At 42.8% G+C, this 23,540-nt stretch overlaps 1 protein-coding gene across 1 annotated transcript in view; it reads left to right on the top strand.

The window, feature by feature from the left end:
* The window catches only part of PIGN (phosphatidylinositol glycan anchor biosynthesis class N), a 102,472-nt gene that overhangs the window by 55,271 nt on the left and 23,661 nt on the right, over positions 1 to 23,540 (top strand). The window contains exons 22-28 of the mRNA XM_068993565.1: positions 6,491 to 6,593; positions 7,992 to 8,078; positions 10,965 to 11,020; positions 11,565 to 11,640; positions 13,385 to 13,458; positions 19,066 to 19,108; positions 21,773 to 21,825. Coding sequence (XP_068849666.1) covers positions 6,491 to 6,593; positions 7,992 to 8,078; positions 10,965 to 11,020; positions 11,565 to 11,640; positions 13,385 to 13,458; positions 19,066 to 19,108; positions 21,773 to 21,825 — 492 coding nt within the window. The remainder of the gene's footprint in view (positions 1 to 6,490; positions 6,594 to 7,991; positions 8,079 to 10,964; positions 11,021 to 11,564; positions 11,641 to 13,384; positions 13,459 to 19,065; positions 19,109 to 21,772; positions 21,826 to 23,540) is intronic.

Genomic DNA, 23,540 nt, shown 5'->3' with positions numbered 1-23,540 from the left:
CCACACCTGTTTCTTCATTTCTCCCTCAGAACCTGATCTGGGGTGTATCTGTGAAGATGTTATATGAACAACATGGACATGTTCACCAGTCACCTTGACTTGAGGCTTAGAATTTTCAATTTTCAAAGAAAACTTGAAGTCTATCAGCATATAAACATAATGAGACTTAATGCTATTGACTCTTTTCTGCTTTATTGGTGAAATTTCAGGATAAACAGTTCAATTATAATCAGAATCCATTAAAGTGCATATGAATTAGAATATGCACAGGTTTTAGTCTAGATTAAAAAAGTAGAAGATAAGATCATTTCTAACCCTCCTTTTGGGACAACACACAAGTTTCATTACGATCACACCTGGAGGCTGTCTTTAGGAGGTGGATGTTTGAGTGTTCAGAATATGTGCCAGCCCCTACATAGTCACTTAAAGATCAATAAGCCCTTTTCTTTTTTGAGCCTTTAAATTCTAAAGCAATGTAAATCTTTTAATCTAAATATTTAAAGAAATGTATTATAGATTCAAAAATACAAACAAATCTAGAAATAGATTTAGTTTCCTGGATTAGAAATGAAGGAAGGAAGAGTAATTAAAGTTGAATTTTAAATCAAAAATATTTCAAAGTGTAGAGTGAGCTAATCATACGACTTATATTAGGGAAAATATTAGTGTTTTATCTTCTATTTAAAAAATTTTTAGTATTATAGTATTTTAAATTATCAATTTCATTGTCAAAAGATACCAAAGCAGATTATCATAAGCATGTTTAATTTAAAAAAATCTAAAAAGTGAAAAATCACATCTGAAATCAGAATACTAATGATGTGTGACCTTGTTAATGAATGTATTAAGAAATATATTTTGCAACATCAGAAAGTATTTACCTTTGCAAAAAAAATTAAAACAGAGATAGCTGAAACAGGAGTCTAATAATTTCAGTTAGTACATTTTTCAATGGCAAGTCAGTTTTGCAAAACATAGTCCACCTGTTACTGTTCCCATCACTGTTTTGGACAAGCTAGAGGGTTCTGTACCCACTTCAGTGTCCTTGCCTGGAGAATCCCAGGGGAGCCTGATGGGCTGCCGTCTATGGGGTCGCACAGAGTCGGACACGACGGATGTGATTTAGCAGCAGCAGCAGAGGGTTCTCTATATAAATAGTGTGAATAGTCAGAATTATAGGATATTTAAAAGAAATGCAGTTTTATTGCTTTACAAAAGTACAGTAATAGAAATTCTAAATTCTAACAATGCATCCTTGATTAAGTGAATAAAGAAGATTCATTTTTAATCAGCATTTGATTATTTTTATGCAAATGGAAGCTATTGTAATACTTGAAAATAGTTTTCTTAAGTTGGTTAAACATGTTCTTCTAAAATTTTGATTATCCGTTTGCTTAACAAAGTGTAATATAAACTGAATGTCTTTTCAGCCCTGTTCAGTTGTCACAGAGCCCAAACTAAACAGATCCTAACTTAGTCTAACTTAGTAAGTACACTGTGAGCCCATAATGACATTTTATTGGTATTTCAGCTTATCAATTCAGATATAGAGACTTTAATGCGATATTGGCTTTCTGAAGAAATTATTTCTAAAGAAATATACTCTCATAAGAAGATTGTCTTTATCAGATTTATTCACCTACATTTTAAAAATTGTATTTAATAGTTGTAAAAAGAAGTAAATCTGTAGCGCTATTTGTTGAACTATGGAATTTCTGTTTTTATGTATTCAGTTTAGTTCAGTTCAGTTGCTCAGTCGTGTCCGACTCTTTGCGACCCCATGAATTGCAGCACTCCAGGCCTCCCTGTCCATCACCAACTCCTGGAGTTCACGCAGACTCATGTCCATCGAGTGCGTGATGCCATCCAGCCATCTCATCCTCTGTCGTCCCCTTCTCCTGCTGCCCCCAATCCCTCGCAGCATCAGAGTGTTTTCCAATGAGTCAACTCTTCGCATGAGGTGGCCAAAGTACTGGAGTTTCAGCTTCAGCATCATTCCTTCCAAAGAAATCCCAGGGCTCATCTCCTTCAGAATGGACTGGTTGGATCTCCTTGCAGTCCAAGGGACTCTCAAGAGTCTTCTCCAACACCACAGTTCAAAAGCATCAATTCTTCGGCACTCAATTTTCTTCACAGTCCAACTCTCACATCCATACATGACCACAGGAAAAACCATAGCCTTGACTAGACAGACCTTAGTCGACAAAGTAATGTCTCTGCTTTTGAATATGCTCTCTAGGTTGGTCACAACTTTTCTTCCAAGGAGTAAGTGTGTTTTAATTTCATGGCTGCAATCACCATCTGCAGTGATTTTGGAGCCCCCAAAAATAAAGTCTGACACTGTTTCCACTGTTTCCCTATCTATTTCCCATGAAGTGATGGGACCGGATGCCATGATCTTCGTTTTCTGAATGTTGAGCCTTAAGCCAACTTTTTTGCTCTCCTCTTTCACTTTCATCAAGAGGCTTTTTAGTTCCTCTTCACTTTCTGCCATAAGGGTGCTGTCATCTGCATATCTGAAGTTATTGATATTTCTCCTGGCAATCTTGATTCCAGCTTGTGTTTCTTCCAGTCAAGCGTTTCTCATGATGTACTCTGCATATAAGTTAAATAAGCAGGGTGACAATATACAGCCTTGACGCACTCCTTTTCCTATTTGGAACCAGTCTGTTGTTCCATGTCCAGTTCTAACTGTTGCTTCCTGACCTGCATACAGATTTCTCAAGAGGCAGGTCAGGTGGTCTGGTATTCCCATCTCTCTCAGAATTTTCCACAGTTTATTGTGATCCACCCAGTCAAAGGCTTTGGCATAGTCAATAAAGCAGAAATAGATGTTTTTCTGGAACTCTCTTGCTTTTTCCATGATCCAGCGGATGTTGGCAATTTGATCTCTGGTTCCTCTGCCTTTTCTAAAACCAGCTTGAACATCAGGAAGTTCATTGTTCACGTATTGCTGAAAGGAAAGAGTAATTTCACATATAAGTACAAATATTTTTTAAGATCATGTTTTTTTAATCCTCAAACTACACCTTGATTCAGTTAGTCAGCAGCTGTTTTTCTTCACATTTCTAGTATCCTGAACACTAGACAGACGTACGGATAGAGTAATTAGAATACCCCAGGTCTGTAACAGTTGTAAAGTTCTGTAAAATGTGGACTCTATTTTACAATGTTAGGCAATTATAAAATGCAGCAATTCAGTTCAGTTCAGTCATTCAGGCGTGTCCGACTCTGCAACCCCATGAATCGCAGCACGTCAGGCCTCCCTGTCCATCACCAACTCCCTGAGTTTACTCAAACTCATGTCCATTGAGTCAGTGATGCCATCCAACCATCTCATCCTCTGTTGTCCCCTTCTCTTCCCCCCTTCAATCTTTCCCAGCATCAGGGTCTTTTCAAGTGAGTCAGCCCTTCGCATCAGGTGGCCCAAAGTATTGCAGTTTTAGCTTCAACATCAGTCCTTCCAATGAACATTCAGGACTGATATCCTTTAGGATGGACTGGTTGGATCTCCTTGCAGTCCAAGGGACTGTCAAGAGTCTTCTCCAACACCACAGCTCAAAAGCATCAATTCTTCGGCGCTCAGCCTTCTTCACAGTCCATCTCTCACATCCATACATGACCTCTGGAAAAACCATAGCCTTGACTAGATGGACCTTAGTCAGCAAAGTAATGTCTCTGCTTTTTAATATGCTGTCTAGGCTGGTCATAACTTTTCTTCCAAGTAGTAAGCGTCTTTTAATTTCATGGCTGCAATCACCATCTGCAGTGATTTTGGAGCCCAGAAAAATAAAGTCTGACACTATTTTCACTGTTTCCCCATCTATTTCCCATGAAGTGATGGGACTGGATGCCATGATCTTAGTTTTCTGAATGTTGAGCTTTAAGCCAACTTTTTTGCTCTCCTCTTTCACTTTGATCAAGAGGCTTTTTAGCTCCTCTTCACTTTCTGCCATAAGGGTGGTGTCATCTGTATATCTGAGGTTATTGATATTTTTCCTGGCAATCTTGATTCCAGCTTGTGCTTCGTCCAGCCCAGCATTTCTCATGCTGTACTCTGCAATTAAATTATCATAAGTTTATTGTGAATAATATGATACAAAGAATGACTAGAGAAGGGGATTGAATTGTGCCATCAGGGACTTAGGTGAAAATTGAACTATATATTCAAGAATGGCTAGGATGCAGGCATTCTAAATCTTTCCTTTTCAATTTTTTTTTAATCGCTGTAAAGTTCGTACAATCACATTTTGCAAAGTAGAGATAAGGAAGAAAATCATATACTAACCCTCCCCCTCCTCTTGATGTTCTGGCTTATTTCCTTCCAGTCTTAGCTCTGTACTTATCTTTTTAATACAGTGTTGATGATAGTCCATGTACTATTTAGTATCTTTATTTTCTACTTAATTTTAGAAGCATTTTCCCAGGTAGTTCACAGGCTTCCTAAGAATCATTTTAATAGATTTTTTATATTAGGTAATATGGCTATTCCTTGATGCTTTTATTATTCCCCTATTTTTGGTCACTTTATTTCTAATTCTTAGTATCATAAATAATATTTTGAGTTATATATTTTTCATAAGCTTTTTATATAGTTATTAATAGATTATTTTCTTTGCTCACTTCTCAGCTGTATTATAAGTGGGCCATAGAATATGAACTTTTTTTTTTTACTTTTGTCTTAAGAACAGCACCAGTTTGTAATATTACCAACAGCCTGTGAGGGGACGCACTTCATCATATCTGTCACAGTATTTCTACTTTAATTTGTAAATAAGAATATTGGAGAAGGCAATGGCACCACACTCCAGTACTCTCGCCTGGAAAATCCCATGGATGGAGGAGCCTGGTGGGCTGCAGTCCATGGGGTCGCTAAGAGTCGGATACGACTGAGCGACTTCACTTTCACTTTTCACTTTCATGCATTGGAGACGGAAATGGCAACCCACTCCATCCAGTGTTGTTGCCTGGAGAATCCCAGGGACGGGGGAGCCTGGTGGGCTGCCGTCTCTGAGGTCGCACAGAGTCGGACACGACTGAAGTGACTTAGCAGCAGTAGCAGCAAGAATATCAAAAGCTATTTTAGTAGGCCAAAACCGCACAGCTCTGCGTGTTCTCTGCACCTGTTTTACCAGTAGTGTTTTCTCACATACGTACTGTCTGCTCGTATCCTTGGATGTTCTGAACCTTATATACCGAGTGATTTATATATGCTTTCTCAAAGCTGAATGTTTTCATCTGCCCAGTTTTCAGGGGTTTGTTTTACGATTGGTGGTCAAATTTAAAGGGTTTTTGTTTTCTTGCTTTCCCTTGTTTAGGAAATAGTACCACATGGATTAGAGTTCGGTAGTTGAAAAAGTTGATTGAGAAATACAGGTTGTTGTTTTGTTTCTGTTTGGTTTGCTTAATTTTGTGTTGTAACTTCCACCCAGTTAAGTATCTCATCAACAAGTGCTTCTGAGCTGGACCTGTACGGTGAGAAGACTGGCGCAGGCAGAGACTTTGCAGACCGGTGGGGAAGGCGTTAGTAAGCGTGAGATGTATGAGCGTCTATGTATCAGATGTATCAGAGCAGTATGATAACTGCCGTCAGGTGTAGAGTATCTGGGGGATTTCAGAAATGAAACACGCCTTAAACTAGGGCAGAAAAGGACTAGAAAAAGCGTCTGACATTGTGTTATCTCATGAACATCTCTCCTTTGTCCACATTATAATTGTCACATACATTATTTAATCAAACTCCCCTGTGAATATTAGCTTGGTTTTTTTTTTTTTCCCCGTAAACATATTACAACAAATGTCTTCATATGGGAATCATGGTGCACATGTCTGATTATTTTCTCAGGGTAAACTCCTAGAAGGAACATTATTAGGTTACACTATGTGAATAGCTTTGAGGTTCTTGATGCATAGCACTAGATTGCCTTACAGGAAGTATTTATTGTACTTTTATAATTATTATTTGATTATACTTTTATCTGGATTATTTTTTTAACATGAGTAAATATTTTAAGTGGCGGTGGCATCTATTTTTTAATTTCTATATCAGTTATCAGTAACGTATTTTAATGTATTTATAGGCTCTTTTTTTCTTTTGAGAGGTTTGTATTCCTGTATTATACCCATTTTTTAAAAAAATTTGAAATGTTTATCTTGCTGTTCTCTTTATATTAATGATTTTTACCTTTGTCTTATGTTTTCTTGTTTTGTGTACTTCTGTCATTTACCTTATGAATGACTTAAATATCTCTACTATTTTAAACATGTAATGGTCTCAAGTTTTGATAAATTTCAAAAAAAGATGGTGTTGGAGTTGATATTTAAATGTAGCTTTCTTTTCCTATTTCTTCCTCTGGAAAACCTAAAAAAATTAAATTTTGTGATAATGTAACTTAGAAGTATTATCAAAATTGTTTTAACTTGCTTTTGTATTTAATTTTTTCTGTTCATTCCCACCCTCTCACTTCTGCCCCCACCCCCAACCCCTTAGGTATGAAGCTCTCTTTCCGTTAGTATTGTCATGTTTGATGTTTGTCTGGATACACATGGAACAAGAAACCCTGCAGCAATCTGTTGTTTCCTGTAAACAGAAGGTAGCTTGTCAAAACCGTTCTTGCATTTGAAAATACTAAGATATTTCCTATTCTAACCCCATGAGGAAGCTGCAATGTTGTTTCGTCAGAAATTCTGCTCGAGGCTGCCGTGGCTGCCCAGTGGCGAGGCTGCACTTCCAGCACAGGCCATGGATCGGGTCCCTGGGTGGGGAGCTAAGATTTCCACACGCCACACAGCACAGCCAGGACAGAAAATTCTACTTAAAAATGTGTACTACTTCACATATTAATAATTAAGTCAAGCAGTTTGTAAGGAAAGTTTCATTTAGAAAAGCATGATTTTATTGTTTTATGAACATATGGGTTGGGCTTTACTTAAAGATTGTTTGTGACTCTCTGATGTAAAAAGCCATTAATATAAGTGAAAGAATAGAGGGCAAAGAATGTTATTTATCTTGTTTCCCTTTGTTTTCACATTTAGTCTTTCTTTCCTTCAATTTATTTTTGTTGGAAGAATATTCATGTTGCCACACATCAGTTTATGAGTCTGATCATGAAGTGAGATATGTGTTCCCAGGGTTATTTTTCTCTTTCTGGTTATTCTAATCCAAAATGCTTATTCTATCACCTTAGTGATTCGGCCTCAGTCCAAATCTTAGACTGTTTATTCAACATAATGTCCTTTGAATTGGCTAAAAGCCAACCAAATATTAAGGGTACCTTTATCATGCTGAGCTGGAGAGTTGATTGATATCCCTTGCCCTTATTTCAAAACTGAAGATAATTATAAGAAACTGATGATAGAATATTTACAGTTTTACTGAGGCCAGATGAAGTGAACGTGGCAGGAAAATGCCTTCACAGTTGAGCCACTGATTCACCTTAGCTGGCTCTGCTTGAGTTCGCAAAGAGTGCTTGAGGATTTAGGATAAATAATTTCAGTAAAGAAACTTTATAGAAATATTATTGAGTAATTACTGGTTTTAAACTTTCAGCCTGGAATATTAAAACAATACGTAAAAAGTAATTTTGATTAGATTCAAGTAAATGATCAGACTGTCTTTAGTATTAAATATTCAATGTTTAATAACTAAATGTTATTAAATTAAACATGAGGCTCATTGTGTTATGTTTTAAATTCTATATTTTAACTGAAAGATATGTCTTTTTCTAAAGAAGAGGATTAAAGCATCTTCCGAACTTAGTAGGAAATTACATGGGAAGTGGGAGATAGGGAAAGTCTCCCTTTAAACTAACAGTGTGTTTTACCTTGGCAGATTTCATTCAGTGAAATTCAGCTGTAGGAAAGTATTGCTTATTTTTTGTGTGTCAGTGCAAGCTGTCTTCCTGGCTGCTGTAACTGAGACGGTGAGCTTGCCCTGGCGGGTGGAGGGAAGCCGCCTGTGATTGTGCATTCTCTCTCTTCTCATCCCACAGGTCTCCACCATCCAGCTTGCCTGTGACACTGACGTGACCCAGTGTCGAGACCTCTACCTGGATGACATCCGCAGGGCCTTTTTCCTTGTATCCTTTCTGTGGGGTTCTGTCTTAAGGCGCTGCAGCCTCCCGTTTGATGGAACAAGAAAGGCGCTGGGGAGCGGGGGTACGGTTTCCACCCATCGCTTGGTAGTGGACTCAGCCTTGGAGGCTGTTTCACCGCCCTCCCAGACATGGTTTTCTGATACAGATTGCACTTCCAAACACTTATGAAACTGTACAAAAGCATAAAGAATGATACAACAGACCAATGTGTTAGGTTTGTGTGTTTTTATGTGTACTTTATACGGTACTCATATAACATGTCTTAAGAGGTTGCTGGATCACCTTGTGGGACAGCTGTTAGCATTAGAAGTCTGAAAGATGATGTAACGGGATACCGTCTGGCTTTGGAAAGGCGAGCTCGCCGGCTTCAAGGTGTCCATCGGGAGGAATCTCCTTTGAATGGACACGGTGGAGTCTGGACCATTGAGGTCCAGGAGCTCCCCTGCCTCTTGCCTTCACCCTCAATTTGGCTTTCTGTCTTTGCCGACACCTTCCACTCAGCCTGTGCTAATAAGATGCTTCTTCCCCTGAGCCCTGCCTCCTCCTCCGTTATCCTTCATCTGTCCCTTGTGTTTACAGCCTCGCTCCCTGCTGCTGCCGTTTCCTCCCCATTTGTGTGCCATCTCCTCAGCCTAGATGGGTGCCTTTGAACGCTTGTCCTTGCTGCGCTGGCGTCCTCTCCTGGCCTGCACAGCCTCGTGTGTGTGGCCTGCAGACAGGAGAGGGCGCGCACAGCCTCGTGGTCCGGTTCCCCTGGACCGCTCTCCCAGTGCTCCCCTCAACCGGTTTCTTCATTTTCCCTTGTCCTCCGGAACACGGTCCAGGCTCTCTTCTCGGATTCTACACCACCTCTGCTCTCCTTCACGAAAACTCGCTCTTCCTTTGCTCCTGAGCGATGCATGCTTTTCCTCTGAGCTCTGCCATTAACCTTCTCCTCTAAACGTGCCTGGGTGGCGTCACCCTCTCCTACAGCTCTGGCTGACGCCTCTGTACAGGCACCTCTGAGACCTACCTCTCCAGCCCCGACCTCTAGAGTCACGTGACTGCCGTGCCTGCCGCCTGCGTGCCTGCCAAGTCGCTTCAGTCATGTCCCGCTCCTTGCGACCGCGTGGTCTGTAGCCCACCAGGCTCCTCTGTCCAGGGCATCCTCCAGGCAGGAACACTGGACTGGTTTGCCATGCTGTCTTACTGCCCCAGGAATCGAACCCACATCTCTTATGTCTCTGGCACTGGCAGGCGATTCTTTACCACCAGCTCCACCACATCCTGCTGGGCGTCACCAAATACACGTCCACACTGACTGACGACTGCCCACCCTTCTCCAAAGTCAGTCTCTGCCTGACCTCATCTCGTTTAATGTCGCTGCTGCGCTCCCAGCCTCCCAGGCCGTCAAACTTGTTGCCATATTTAACTAGCCCCTGACCGAGCTCCCACGGTTTCTCTCCTCCATTTCCTCTCTGACCACACCAGTTCAGACTTTCCTGGTCCCCAACGTATGCACTATTAAAAGAGCTTCAGAACTGAATTTCCTGCCTCTAATTATTAGTCTCCCTGATCAAATATCTCACTGTTGTTGATATTTCTTGTTTGTATCACTCACTGAAAATGCTTGCTAACTCTTCGACGTCTCCACAAGATAAAGTTCAAGGCTTTTTATTAATATGCCACCAATCTGTATTTCTTGCTTCATCTCTCTGTACCCTTCATTAATGTCCTTATTTTCCCATTGTTTACCTTTAATGAATCTTACCTATTCTACCTATCATCAAAATTTTAGTTACCATATGAGCACTTTATACTGTTTTATTTATAATTGTATTCTTAGGGCCTAGCTCTGCCTCTGACATACTAGGTGATAAATACTGGTTGGTTAGTTAATTGGTTGAATGCATTGAACCGTGAATATATTTAAGGCTCAAGTCACCAGCTCAAATACCACTTCTTCAGTGAAATTTGTCGTGATTCATACTTCCTCTTCACTGTTTCTATACCACTTTTGTGTATGTGTCTATAATAATAAAGTAACTAACATTTATCGAGCACTTTCACTATTTTAAATGCTTTATTAGCAGTAAGTTCTTAGACACTGATAAAACTAATATCTACTTTTTATTACTGCACTATTACAAATATAAGTTGAAGAAATGTCAAAAAGATGTTTAACACTTTATCATCTTCTAATTGAATTCTTTTAAAACATGGCATCTTATTTCTTCCTGAGCCTCCCAAAGAACCTGGCACATTTTGTGCATAGTGGGCCCAGCGAGCATATGTGAACTGAAACTGTGTTTCAGCTGGAAACGTCTGTCACTTCTTTCTTTAATCTTTAGCTGCCAGCCTCAGATAACACTGGGGCTTCCCTGGTGGCCCAGAGGGCAAAGCATCTGCCTGGAATGCGGGAGACCTGGATTCGATCCCTGGGTCAGGAAGATCCCCTGGAGAAGGAAGTGGCACCCCACTCCAGTACTCTTGCCTAGAGAATCCCATGGATGGAGGAGCCTGGTAGGCTACAGTCCATGGGGTCGCAAAGAGTTGGACACGACTGAGTGAGTTCACTTTCACTTTCAGATAACCCCAATCCAGTGCTTATGTGAGTGGGGAGGAAACAGCAACCTTCCCGAGGGGACGGTGACAAGTGAGAGTGACTCTCAGGCCTTGCTGTCCTTCGTACGTTGCTTGTTCAGCCTGGTTCTCTCCAAATGCATTCACGACGAAATATGGTGGAACACTCATTTTCAGCAATTTACCTCCAAATGTACAAGTGGAGAAAGCAAATTACCCTCATGGTAGAATATATATATCTTCTCTAAATGAAAAGGAACTTTTATGGATTCTGACTTGTTTGGCATTTCCTTTAACTCTATTTAGGTTTTCTTCTTAGTGACAGCCTTTTTTGGAACTGGAAATATAGCTTCTATTAACAGGTAATTTTAAATCAACACTATATATATCCATATATATATAAAACCAGAAAATATACAAATTAGGGATTTTGTTCTTGCTTTTTATCCTGAAGGATGTCTTTTGGAAATTGGTGCACATTGGCACATACGAGTCTATCTCATTCATTTTACTGACTTTGTAATCATTCTTTTACGACAACATTCACTCTCTTTATTTTGGGCTGTCGCTGCATGCGGGCCTTCTCAGGTTGCGAAGAGTGGGGCTCGTCTCTGGGAGGTGCGGCTCGTGGGCGCAGTGCTGCTCCCAGGCTCCACCGCGCACGCAGTTGCTCCGCCACCAGTGGGATCTTTCAGACCAGGGATCAAGCCTGCGTCTCCTGTATTGGCAGGTGGATTCTTCACCACTGAGCCACCAGAAAAGCCCCCATGATAATTCTTGATACGCTGTAGACTTGTGTTATAGTAAGAATAGCTTTCAGAAGATTAGCTTAAACATCCTTTTCAGAAGAACATTCAAGTTGCAATAATGTGAATTCTAAAGTCCCTTTTCTTGTTGGTCCCTCAGCTTTGACCCTTCCTCCGTCTACTGCTTCCTGACCGTGTTCAGTCCTTTCAAGATGGGAGCCCTGATAATGTGGAAGGTTGGTTTTCTTCTTTTCTTAAGATACTGATTAGTTAAGACTATGAACTCATTGTCCCATGAAATCATGTGACATGTGACATGAAGATTATGAAGTGGCAGAGTTAAGTAGCTGGAAAGTAGATGCCTTCTCAGACACTGCTGAATGGGAGTGGGGGACGCTTTAGCCTTTGTTCCAAAATAGAGTTAATCTTCTTGGTTTAAAGCCCATTTAACTTCAAAAAAGTAGAGACTCTCTGTTAGTCCCAGGAAGTCCTATCAAAGGTGATTAAAGCCTGGGAAGTGAAGGGTGGATCAAAACTGCCTTGCTCCTCAAGATCAAAGGCTCCCCGCAGCCGTGTTCCCCACCCACGAGACTGCCAACACGGTATCGTCTTTTCTCATAATCCTTGTACCTAGAATTGATTTATTCATTCAGTAAATAAGACATTGAAGGCTTATCAGCACCAGCTGGGTCTTGAGGATTCTAAGATAATGACAAATTATCAGCTTTCCAGGGGTTCGGACTCGCCAGTGGAATGTGATTCACTTTCTTCCCCTTTCTCTCTAGGATCATTAAGCTTGTCTCATTCCCTCTACCGTAGTGCCTGGCACGTTCTGTGTACTTAGTATGTACTTGTTTAAATACAGGAACTAATATCTGCCTAACATCTGATTTCTTCTTATTCAGATCACATAAGTAATAATTGTTGAAGGTATGTGTGTCTTAATAGGATTAACATCCTGTTTTGTTACTGCACAAATGCAAAAGTGATTTTAAGAAATGTTAAAAAGATGTCCGTTTTCTCGCATCACATTCTCTGTTATTTTGAAATGTGTATCGATAGTTTCTTTAGTCTTTATGCACATTTTTCTTGATGGTAGTAGTTCTTCTCTCAGTATGTTAACGATCATGAGCCTTTAATTAAAAACCAGAAAAAAAGAAAGAAAAACTAAAGTTTACATTAAATGCTCGATCTGTAATCTCCAGCTTAATTCAGTAAGCTTTACCGACGAAATGTATTTGGTCATTTTTATTGACTGATGTCGCTGTAAGTGAAAGTCCTCTTAGAGCTCTGCCTCACTCATGTAGCCTTCACTTGGACAGGAATCTTACGTAGTTGTGAACATCATCTCTTTTCCATATCTTCTGCCTCCACTCTTTGTTTAAGCATCGTGTGTGTGTATTTTTAACTGGTCATTGGAAAACAGTATCTCAAAATATTAATGGTTATTTCTGGCTTATAGATTTTTTTCAACAAATAAAATTTTATTATACCTTTCTCCATTTTTTTCTTACAGAGTATGAATTTTATAATCAGGAAAAAATTAGTATTGAAATAAAACCACAGAAAGCAACGGTTAGGCAGCTAAATCATGTTAACAGAGTTGTAGTGACAAATAACCAGATGAGTTCAAGGATCTGTGAGTCAGGTCTTCAGGCTTCATAATTAATTTGATTTGGGCCTTGTGTGCTTCTCACACCCTCTTGGGATCATTTGAACATGGTCATTAATTATTACAACGAGTTCGGGAGAACGAAAATTGGGAGCAGGCTCCATCTGAAGTATGTGTCACTCTCTTTTCACTACCGGTGCTGTTGATGTGGACTCCTGAATCCATCTGGTCACTATTCTGTATGTCACTGGTATCGTGACTTTATTTCAGCATTTGCTTTCCACTAATACAGATGAATTTTGAGAAATTGAAATATTTCTTCAAATGCTACAGGCACCCACGGCATCATCTGTTTTTCTTTCAAACAGATTTTAATCCCCTTTGTTCTTGTGATGTGTGCTTTTGAAGCTGTGCAGTTAACTACTCAGTTATCTTCAAAAAGGTAAGATGAATGCTTTGAATTTGTTCATTTTTAGGAAACGAAAGTAAACATTTGATGGTATTTTCTGTGATTGCTATTAAGATACTGTAACATAGATTGTTTATTATAAAAATGAGGGAAAAAATGTTCTGCCCTTTTAGCCAGAATTTTGTAGTCATTAGAGGAAATAGTTGATTAGAGCCTATAACATAAAAATATGCCTTTTCAACTATAAAATATTATTAGAATGCTGTCCCAGCTAGAGAGTAACCTCCTCTGGAAAACTATAAAATGTAAATGTCGAATTCTTGTAGTTAGTAACTTGCGCACTGTAGATAGAGCTGTGCCTACGACTCCAGGTGACCCCACCCTGTTTTCCTTTGGGTTCTCTCGTAAATGTTTATTAGATGCATGTGTTATCACATTATGTCATTTTATATGGGTTGAAATTAGCTTCTAGATGTCCCTAATTTATGTGGTTTCTCAGTCTTGATTACTACACTTTTGACAAATGGAATAGGAAGTATTGTTTCTGAGTTTCTAGGAATTTGTGGAACAGTCAATGTGTTAAGTAATCAAAGACTGGAAGAGAAGCTGTCAACCCAACTGTTTGCTCTTTTGAAACAATCAAATTGTTTCATCTGCACAGGACTGATCAGACTTTCTGAAAGACACTTGAGATAAATATGTAGTTTCCTAGCAGTTTTATTATTCTTTAATCAAACTGGAATTTTCAATACTGAAAGAAATAATGAATATTAGAATAAATTTGCATGTTCTTTTTGATAATTTAGGCTACAACTGAGTATAGCATATTATTATGTGTATGCCATAATAATTTTTTTAAAAGGTTTTCTTCCATGGTTTAAAAATAGTAGAAATCTTATTTCTAGTCTAATTTAGTATATTTTTGCAGGATTTTTACTTGAATTTAACAGTAAAAGCACTTATACCTTGTCAATACCACATAGAAAATAGCGACTTATATGCAATTAAAGAAAAAAAAAAACTAATAAAGTGACAGACATGTGCTTTCCTGCATCTCTGTTAGTGAATGCAGTTTTTTAAGAAGGACTTTTAATTAAAGTCTAAATAAGAAGAGCTTGTGGAGAAGGAAATGGCAACCACTCCAGTATTCTTGCCTGGAGAATCCCATGGACGGAGGAGACTGGTAGGCTACAGTCCATGGGGTCGAAAAGAGTCAGACACAACTGAGTGACTTCACTTTCACTTTCTTTCAAGAAGTGCTCGGCACATGTGGGACAAGAAATAGAAGACTCATCAAAATGTGTGTGTGTGTAGTAATTTTAACTTGAGACTCAGTTCAGTTCAGTTCAGTCGCCCAATCATGTCCGACTCTTTGCGACCCCATGAACTGCAGCACGCCAGGCCTCCCTGTCCATCACCAACTCCTGGAGTTTACCCAAACTCATGTCCATTGAGTCAGTGATGCCATCCGACCATCTCATCCTCTGTCATCCCTTTCTCCTCCCGCCTTCAATCTTTCCCAGCATCAGGGTCTTTTCAAATGAGTCAGCTCTTCGAATCCGGTGGACTAAGTACTGGAGTTTCAGCTTCAGCATCAGTCCTTCCAGTGAATATTCAGGACTGATTTCCTTTAGGATGGGCTAGTGGATCTCCTTGCAGTCCAAGGGACTCTCAAGAGTCTTTTCCAACACCACAGTTCAATACGGTGCTCAGCTTTCTTTATAGTCCAACTCTCACATCCATACATGACTATTGGAAAAACCATAGCCTTGACTAGACGGACCTTTGTTGACAAAGTAACGTCTCTGCTTTTGAATATGCTTTGTAGGTTGGTCAAAACTTTCAATCCAAGGAGTAAGCGTCTTAATTTCATGGCTGCAGTCACCATCTGCAGTGATTTTGGAGCCCAAAGAAATAAAGTCTGACACTGTTTCCACTGTTTCCCCATCTATTTCCCATGAAGTGATGGGACCGGATGCCATGATCTTAGTTTTCTGAATGTTGAGTTTTAAGCCAACTTTTTCACTCTCCTCTTTCACTTTCATCAAGAGGCTCTTTAGTTCTTCCCTATCTGCCATAAGTGTGATGTCATCTGCATATCTGAGGTTATTGATATTTCTCCCAGAAATCTTGATTCCAGCTTGTGCTTCCTCCAGCCCAGCGTTTCTCATGATGTACTCTGCATATGAGTTAAATAATCAGGGTGACAATATACAGCCTTGACGTACTCCTTTTCCTATTTGGAACCAGACTGTTGTTCCATGTCCAGTTCTAACTGTTGCTTCCTGACCTGCACACAGGTTTCTCAAGAGGCAGGTCAGGTGGTCTGGTATTCCCATCTCTTTCAGAATTTTCCACAGTTTATTGTGATCCACACAGTTAAAGGCTTTGGCATAGTCAATAAAGCAGAAGTAAATGTTTTTCTGGAACTCTCTTGCTTTTTCTTTGATCTAGAGGATGTTGGCAATTTGATCTCTGGTTCCTCTGCCTTTTCTGAAACCAGCTTGAACATCAGGAAGTTCACGGTTCACGTATTGCTGAAGCCTGGCTTGGAGAATTTTGAGCATGAATTTACTAGTGTGTGAGATGAGTGCAATTGTGCGGTAGTTTGAGCATTCTTTGGCATTGCCTTTCTTAGGGATTGGAATGAAAACTGACCTTTTCCAATCCTGTGGCCACTGCTGAGTTTTCCAAATGTGCTGACATTTTGAGTGCAGCATTTTCATAGCATCTTCTTTCAGGATTTGAAATAGCTCAGCTGGAATTCCATCACCTCCACTAGCTTTGTTCATAGTGATGCTTTCTAAGGCCCACTTGACTTCACATTCCAGGATGTCAGGCTCTAGGTGAGTAATCACATCATCATGATTATCTGGGTCATGAAGATCTTTTTTGTACAGTTCTTCTGTGTATTCTTGCCACCTCTTCTTAATATCTTCTGCTTCTGTTAGGTCCATACCATTTCTATCCTTTATTGAGCCCATCTTTGCATGAAATGTTCCCTTGGTATTTCTAATTTTCATGAAGAGATCTCTAGTCTTTCCCATTCTATTGTTTTCCTCTATTTATTTGCATTTATCACTGAGGAAGGCTTTCTTATCTCTTCTTGCTATTCTTTCGAACTCTGCATTCAGATGCTTATATCTTTCCTTTTCTCCTTTGCTTTTTGCTTCTCTTTTCACAGCTATTTGTAAGGCTTCCCCAGACAGCCATTTTGCTTTTTTGCTTGTCTTTTTTTTTGGTAGATGGTCTTGCTCCGTCTCCTGTACAATGTCATGAACCTCCGTCCATAATTCTTCAGGCAGTCTGTCTATCAGATCTAGTCCCTTAAATCTGTTTAGTACAGTGGAAAACTAAACACACAGTTTTAGGATTTAAGTATTTAATACAAGTAAATACAAAGGGAGAGAACTGAGGCAAAGAAGGCAAAGTGCGACCTTATAAGTGTCTTCTCTTTTGACTTTAGACCTTTATAAGTCACTGACATCTCCCCGCAATGTTATACTGACCCACTCAGACTTAATTTGCGCACATTGAGCTCAGCAAGTCCCTTTCCTCCTGGTGACCTCTAGCTGCTCCCCCTGTTTTTTTTGTCTAACCCGTTGCAGAAGCTCTAGTCCTCCCGTCCCTCACTGCTGTTTCCACTTGCCTAATGTCACTGATGTCATCGTTCTGTCCACGTTTCAATCACCGCCAGAGCCCACTGTTATCATTCATCTTCAGTGGTCCCTTAGCTGACCTCGCTTAGCTGACTCCTGTCCTCCGAGAGTTGTTATCTTCGCAACAGACAGTGCAGCCTTTAGATCTTCCAGGGGCTTCCTGTCCCAGCGAGGACCAGTTCTGCAGCCCTGACTGTGGCGCAGGCGACCCTGTGGTCCGCCCTGCACCTCTGGTCCTTGTTTCCCGCAACCCTCTGCGCGCGCATTCTGCTTCCAGCGGCGCGCGCACTCTTCCTCAGGCACCACTCACGGTTCCTCCGCACGCCCTTTGTAGGTCCACGCCCAGTGCCACGGCACGCCCTTTGTGGGTCCACACCCGGTGCCACGGCAGGCCCTTTGTGGGTCCACGCACGGTGCCACGGCACGCCCTTTGTGGGTCCACACCCGGTGCCACGGCACGCCCTTTGTGGGTCCATGCACGGTGCCACGGCACGCCCTTTGTGGGTCCACGCCCGGTGCCACGGCACGCCCTTTGTGGGTCCACGCCCGGTGCCACGGCACACCCTTTGTGGGTCCACGCCCGGTGCCACGGCACGCCCTTTGTGGGTCCACGCCCGGTGCCACGGCACGCCCTTTGTGGGTCCATGCACGGTTCCTCCGCACGCCCTTTGTGGGTCCACGCAGGGTTCTACCTGCAGTGCTCCCGCTCATTTGGTTTCATGGTCCGCTCCGCTCGTCCAGGTCTCTGCTTAAATGTCTTCTCCTCATAGATATTCGCCCAGTCAGTCTACTTTTCTTCCTAACGGTTAACATCACCGGACCTTGTATTGTTATTGCAAACATTCTATTTATTGTCTCCCTGAGTTAGGTGGTAAGCTCTGGTCACCTGATGTATAACCAGCAGTAAGCACCGTGACTGGCATGCCATAGAAACTGAAAACTTATCTGCTAAATTAGTGGTAGAAGTTACTAGCATAAGATAAAATTGCAAGTGGCTACTACTGCACATTGTAACATTTCTTTTAGACACAAGGCTGACTTAAGGTCTTCAACCTTCCCATTCGCTAGAGCACTAAAAAAATGTGGCCCGGGAAAAATTAAACTTGCTAGAAAGAACACCAGATAACACTGTAAAAAGCTAAAACCGCCCAGAGTAAACTCTGTAACGCAAGGATCATAAGGGCTCCTTGTAACGATGGAAAGACTGTGTGTGTTGCCAGCATCGGTGGCAGTGTCCGGGTTGTGAAACTGTCCCGGAGCTTTGAAGAACTCACCAGTAGGGAAACCAGGCAGAGAGTGCATCAGCTCAGTTCAGTTCAGTTGCTCAGTCGTGTCTGACTGCAACCCCATGAACCGCAGCATGCCAGGCCTCCCTGTCCATCACCAACTCCCGGAGTCCACCCAAACCCATGTCCATTGAGTCGGTGATGCCATCCAACCATCTCATCCTCTGTCGTCCCCTTCTACTCCCATCCTCAATCTTTCTCAGCATCAGGGCCTTTTCAAATGAGTCAGCCATTCTTATCAGGTGGCCAAAGTACTGGAATTTCAGCTTCAGCATCAGTCCTTGCAGTGAACATTCAGGACTGATCTCCTTTAGGATGGACTGGTTCGATCTCCTTGCAGTCCAAGGGACTCTCAAGAGTGTTGGAGAAGAAGAAGGTACATGGGCTCCGTCTATATCATTTCTGCAGTTACATGTATATCTGTAATAATCTAAAGTAAAAAGCATAATTCATGTCCCTTTCATATACTTAAAATAAATATTCAAAATGTTAAGTAACATTTTTGAAGTCCAGCCCATCACTGTGGGACAGGAGTCCATGGTAATGTGAGTCAAGAGCTTTTGTCAAATGTATTTTCAGAAGCAGAAATACTAAGACCAGAATGTTAGGTCATTTGATTATTCTAATTTTGATTTTAATATGCTTTTAAAATGTGCCCACTGTGTTACATGTTTGTTTATTTATTTTTTTTCCAGTCTTTTCCTCATGGTTATCAACATATCAGACATCATGGCTTTGGTAAGAGATTACTGGATATTCAATATAAATAAGATTGAGAAGCTAAACAACAAGTTACTTTAATCAAATGAAATATGAGTGCATTTCTGTATATGAACTCTTTAGATACTGAGTTATAAGTGCTGGCATAAGCTACACATAAATTACTTTCTTCTTTTTTTATTTTGACTTTCAATGCAGTAAAAATGCTCTTCTTAGGGTGTCAAAAACCATCTAACTTGATTTATTAGAACCTGTGTTTCATACATAGTCTTCCGTGGCGCATTGTATTAACTTCCACAGGAAGATGACATAAAGAGCTACCTTTAGAGTCAGGTGATACATCATTTTCCTACTTGAAATGTTGATTTTTAACGTTTTAGTCAGATTGAAAAAGAAAGGAAAAAAGAGTGGGGAGAAGGAAGGGAAATAGGAAAAAGGAACTAGGATAATATGATCAAGACCACAGCTCTAATGAGTTCTAGAGAGGGACAGCTAGCTGGGCCTCTTATATGCAGTGTGTGAACAGATAGGCCCTGTTTTACACCTGCAAGTTCAGGAGGTTCCCCTCACTACCCTCAGGTTTGATCATTCACTGAATGGACTCAGAGCATTCCCTGAAGACTTAGTATTCACAAGTGTGACTTGTTACATGGAGAAGCGTTAGTCGCGCAGTCGTGTCTGACTTTTTGCAACCCCATGGACTGTAGCCCACCAGGCTTCTCTGTCCATGGGAATTCTTCAGGCAAGAGTACTGGAGTGGGTAGTCATTCCCTTCTCCAGGGGATCTTCCCGACCCGGGGATAGAACCTGGGTCTTCTGCGCTGCAGGCAGATTCTTTACTGTCTGAGCCAGCAGGGAAGGCCGTTAGAGCGGAAGCAGCAGCTGCAGATGAGCGCAGGGAAGGTGTGCTGAGGGCAGAGTCCGACAGGGCCCCGTGGTGGAGCACTGGCCGCCCGCCCCGTGGAGCACGGGCGGCCGGGCTCCCCCGTGTCGACAGCCCCGTGGTGGAGCACTGGCCACCCGCCCCGTGCAGCGGGGACAGCCGGGCTCCCCCGCGTCGACAGCCCTGTGGTGGAGCACTGGCCACCTGCCCTGGGGAGCACGGGCAGCCAGGCTCCCCCGTGTCGACAGCCCCGTGGTGGAGCACTGGCCGCCTGCCCCGTGAAGCACGGACAGCCGGGCTCCCCCGTGTCGACAGCCCCGTGGTGGAGCACTGGCCACCCGCCCCGTGCAGCGGGGACAGCCGGGCTCCCCCGCGTCGACAGCCCTGTGGTGGAGCACTGGCCACCTGCCCTGGGGAGCACGGGCAGCCAGGCTCCCCCGTGTCGACAGCCCCGTGGTGGAGCACTGGCCGCCTGCCCCGTGAAGCACGGACAGCCGGGCTCCCCCGCGTCGACAGCCCGCGTCGACAGCAACAGCGCTCGGCAGAGCTGCGACGGCGACTTTTTACTCGGGCTCAGTCGCCTTCCCACGGCTGTCTCTAATCTCCAGCCCTTTAGGAGGTGGAACTGCTAACACACGACCCAGAGCCCTGAACATAATCGACAGGATTAGACGGTCCGGTGGCTGAGGTCCCCGAGGCAAAAGGCTCCTGTCAGGCAGGACCTGCTAACGCCCGTGGTAGCTGACGGCCAAGGCCGGCCCTTTCTTTAGAGAAGAGCCCCTCCTCACTAGTCACCTTCCTGTGCTGGAGGGGACGAGGCTGTTAGGACAGCTTCCCAATCAGAGCCCTAGTCACTTGGTTCAGACGAGAGCATTTTTATGCTGTATTGAACTGGATGTCTTCCTGATGGGGACCACAGATAACGTCAGGACAAATGGGCCTTCAGGTGTGCTCACAGAGCGGCAGAAAGGCAAAGACGTGTTAACAGAAGGGAATTTAAATGCCCTGGTTAACTTTGTGTGAAGAATCAGACTGCTGAGTTTAGCGCGGAGAGCCGCGTGCGGGCCCGCCGCTGCTCGTGCCGGCGCCGAGCCTCACCCCTGCCCTTGTTTCCTGGACTCCGCCTGGCCGTGGGCTCCGATGCTCATGCGGTTGCCCCCCTGTCAGACCAGCTCCTCCTTGGGCCTCCCCAGAGTCCAGCAGGGCCCCGCGGTGGAGCACTGGCCACCCTTCACCTCTTACTTGTCGCTTAGACATGTAGAGTTCTTGTTGGGACAGCCTTCCCTTGCACCCTAGGTGGGGTCTGCGCCCTTCCTCTGAGCTCCCGTCCTCACCTGTACTTCCAGCAACAACACTCATCTCACACACACACACACCCAGCGCACACGCCCGATCATTCGATTGAATCAGCACTAGATTATAAAGCTCCTGAAAGAGTTTGTCTTCAGGACGAACTTTTGTTGGGAAACGTCTGTTGATGATTAGACAACGTGGCTTCTGTTCACTGCAATCCTTGGTGTCATGTAGTCATTTTATTACCGTTGGTGGGCTTTCTTTCTGGTTATTCACAGATGTCACTTTTGTGTTTATGTGATTAAATGGAGATGCTGTTTCTGGCTTTTAGGCTATTGGTCATTTTAGTCCAAGGAAAAATTTCAATAAAAGGCGAATTCTTATTGATTCCAGTCAGATAGCAGTTCTGAGGGAAATCTGAAAGACACAATTCTAAAGCGACGTTTTTAGCCTGGCTCTGTATAGCCTTTGTTTTTAATGGGGCCCTATCTTGTTTTGTTTTACAGCATTTTTTCTTCTTGATCAAAGATTATGGCAGCTGGCTTGAGATTGGAACAAGGTATAGTATGCATTCACTGTGTATGGTATAGGGTATCTGTATCTGGTGTGGAATTCTTAAGACTGTAGTTAAAGAAGAAGTAACTTGTATCTCAGTCTCAATCAAGAAGTAACTTGATTTTTGAAGCAGGCAAGCATGGCAGGCAGCAGTGACTTTAGAGGTGAGGCCCGTCCCTCCAGCTCTTACCAGATGCCCTCCTGGGACCCTGTGAAGGCAGGCGGGGTCTGGGAGCGACGCAGGGCAGCAGGCAGGTGCGAGGGGAGCTGCTTGAACCTGGGCTTGCAGGGGGCTCACTCCAGGGTCTGCATTCTCCCCACCTCTCAGTCTGTCTGGACAACAGTGAAGCTCTTCAGGTTGCAGTGTGAATTTTCTACTGCAGTTTACGTTTCAGGTGGTCATCATACGCCTCCTGGAATCTTCTGTGTGGGGACATTTGAACACGGGATCCCTGTAGCATCGTTACTTGAAGTATAATCTGAACACAGTCAGTCTCCTTCTTATTGTGATTTGAACATCAAGGATGGCCACAGTCTGTTAAATTTCTTTTCTTTGAGGGGAAGAAAGTGAGGTTGATTGTTTTGCCAGTCTGTTTTCAAGTGCAGTCAGAGATAGAATACGTTTCTGTAGGCGAATTGTATTTCTTTAGTCAGTACTTATTCAGCCAGGAATCGTGTGGCCTGGACGAGCCCCCGGCTCCCGTCCTCCCCTCGGTCCCTCCCTCTGAGGCCACTCGGGCGTGTCCGCCCCGGTGTCTATGGACGGTCTGCCTCCCTCTGCAGTCAGCCGCTGGGGGTCTCTCCCTCCTGGCGTGCTCGGCACATACAGGGTGCACCGTAGGCTGTTCGTTTGGCCTCATGAGTCTCTTAAACCTGCAGTTTGGGGAAGTCTGAATGTGTCCTCCTCATCACCCTCTGACCCCAGACTGGCCAGGCAGGTAGTGGTCAGAGCAGGGGCTTTAAACCAGACCTCCTGGGGTTGATCTGTTTCTCCCACTCTTCAGCTGTGAGCCTGTCAGCAACTGGCTTGACGCATCTAATATTCCTGTCTCTTGTAGTCGTTTTGAATGAATTAACCCATGTAAAGCATTTAGCACAGTGCCTGGCATCAAGTAGGTCCGATAAGTGGAAACTACTATTATTGGTATCACTCTGCGGTTCTGTTTCTTTATCTTTCAGAGTGTTTTTTGTGTTTGACATAACTCTCCTTACTCTCTTCATGATTTAAGTTTAGATACAGATCAGAATTTTGTTTGGAAAAGATCCTGACAAAAGGTAACATTTTTACTTGTGAGACTTTATATATTGTTTTTAATTGTAGCCAGATATACATAATATTGGAGAAGGAAATGGCAGCCCACTCCAGTATTCTTGCCTGGGAAATCCCATGGACGGAGGAGCCTGGTGGGCTACAGCCCATGGGGTCACAAAGAGTTGGACACACCTCAGCGACAACACGCACATGCGTAATATAAAGTTTACCATCTTAACACTTGTTAAGTGTAGACGCCAGTAGCACCAGGTACATTCACGCTGTTATCCAGCTATCATTAACGTCCACCTCCATAACTGTTTCCTCTTGCAAACAACTCACTTCTCCACCTCCACCAGCCCCAGCAGCCACCCCCCTTTTTTTTTGGTTGGAGGGACCTATACTGGTTTTGGCCCTTAGGAAGTGCCAGAGAATGAAGAGGACCTACTTCTCATGTGAAGACGGCC

Source organism: Capricornis sumatraensis, chromosome 21 (genome assembly GCF_032405125.1).
Source record: "Capricornis sumatraensis isolate serow.1 chromosome 21, serow.2, whole genome shotgun sequence".
Taxonomy (NCBI): Eukaryota; Metazoa; Chordata; class Mammalia; order Artiodactyla; family Bovidae; genus Capricornis; species Capricornis sumatraensis.
This window is presented reverse-complemented; position numbering and strand designations above follow the sequence as displayed.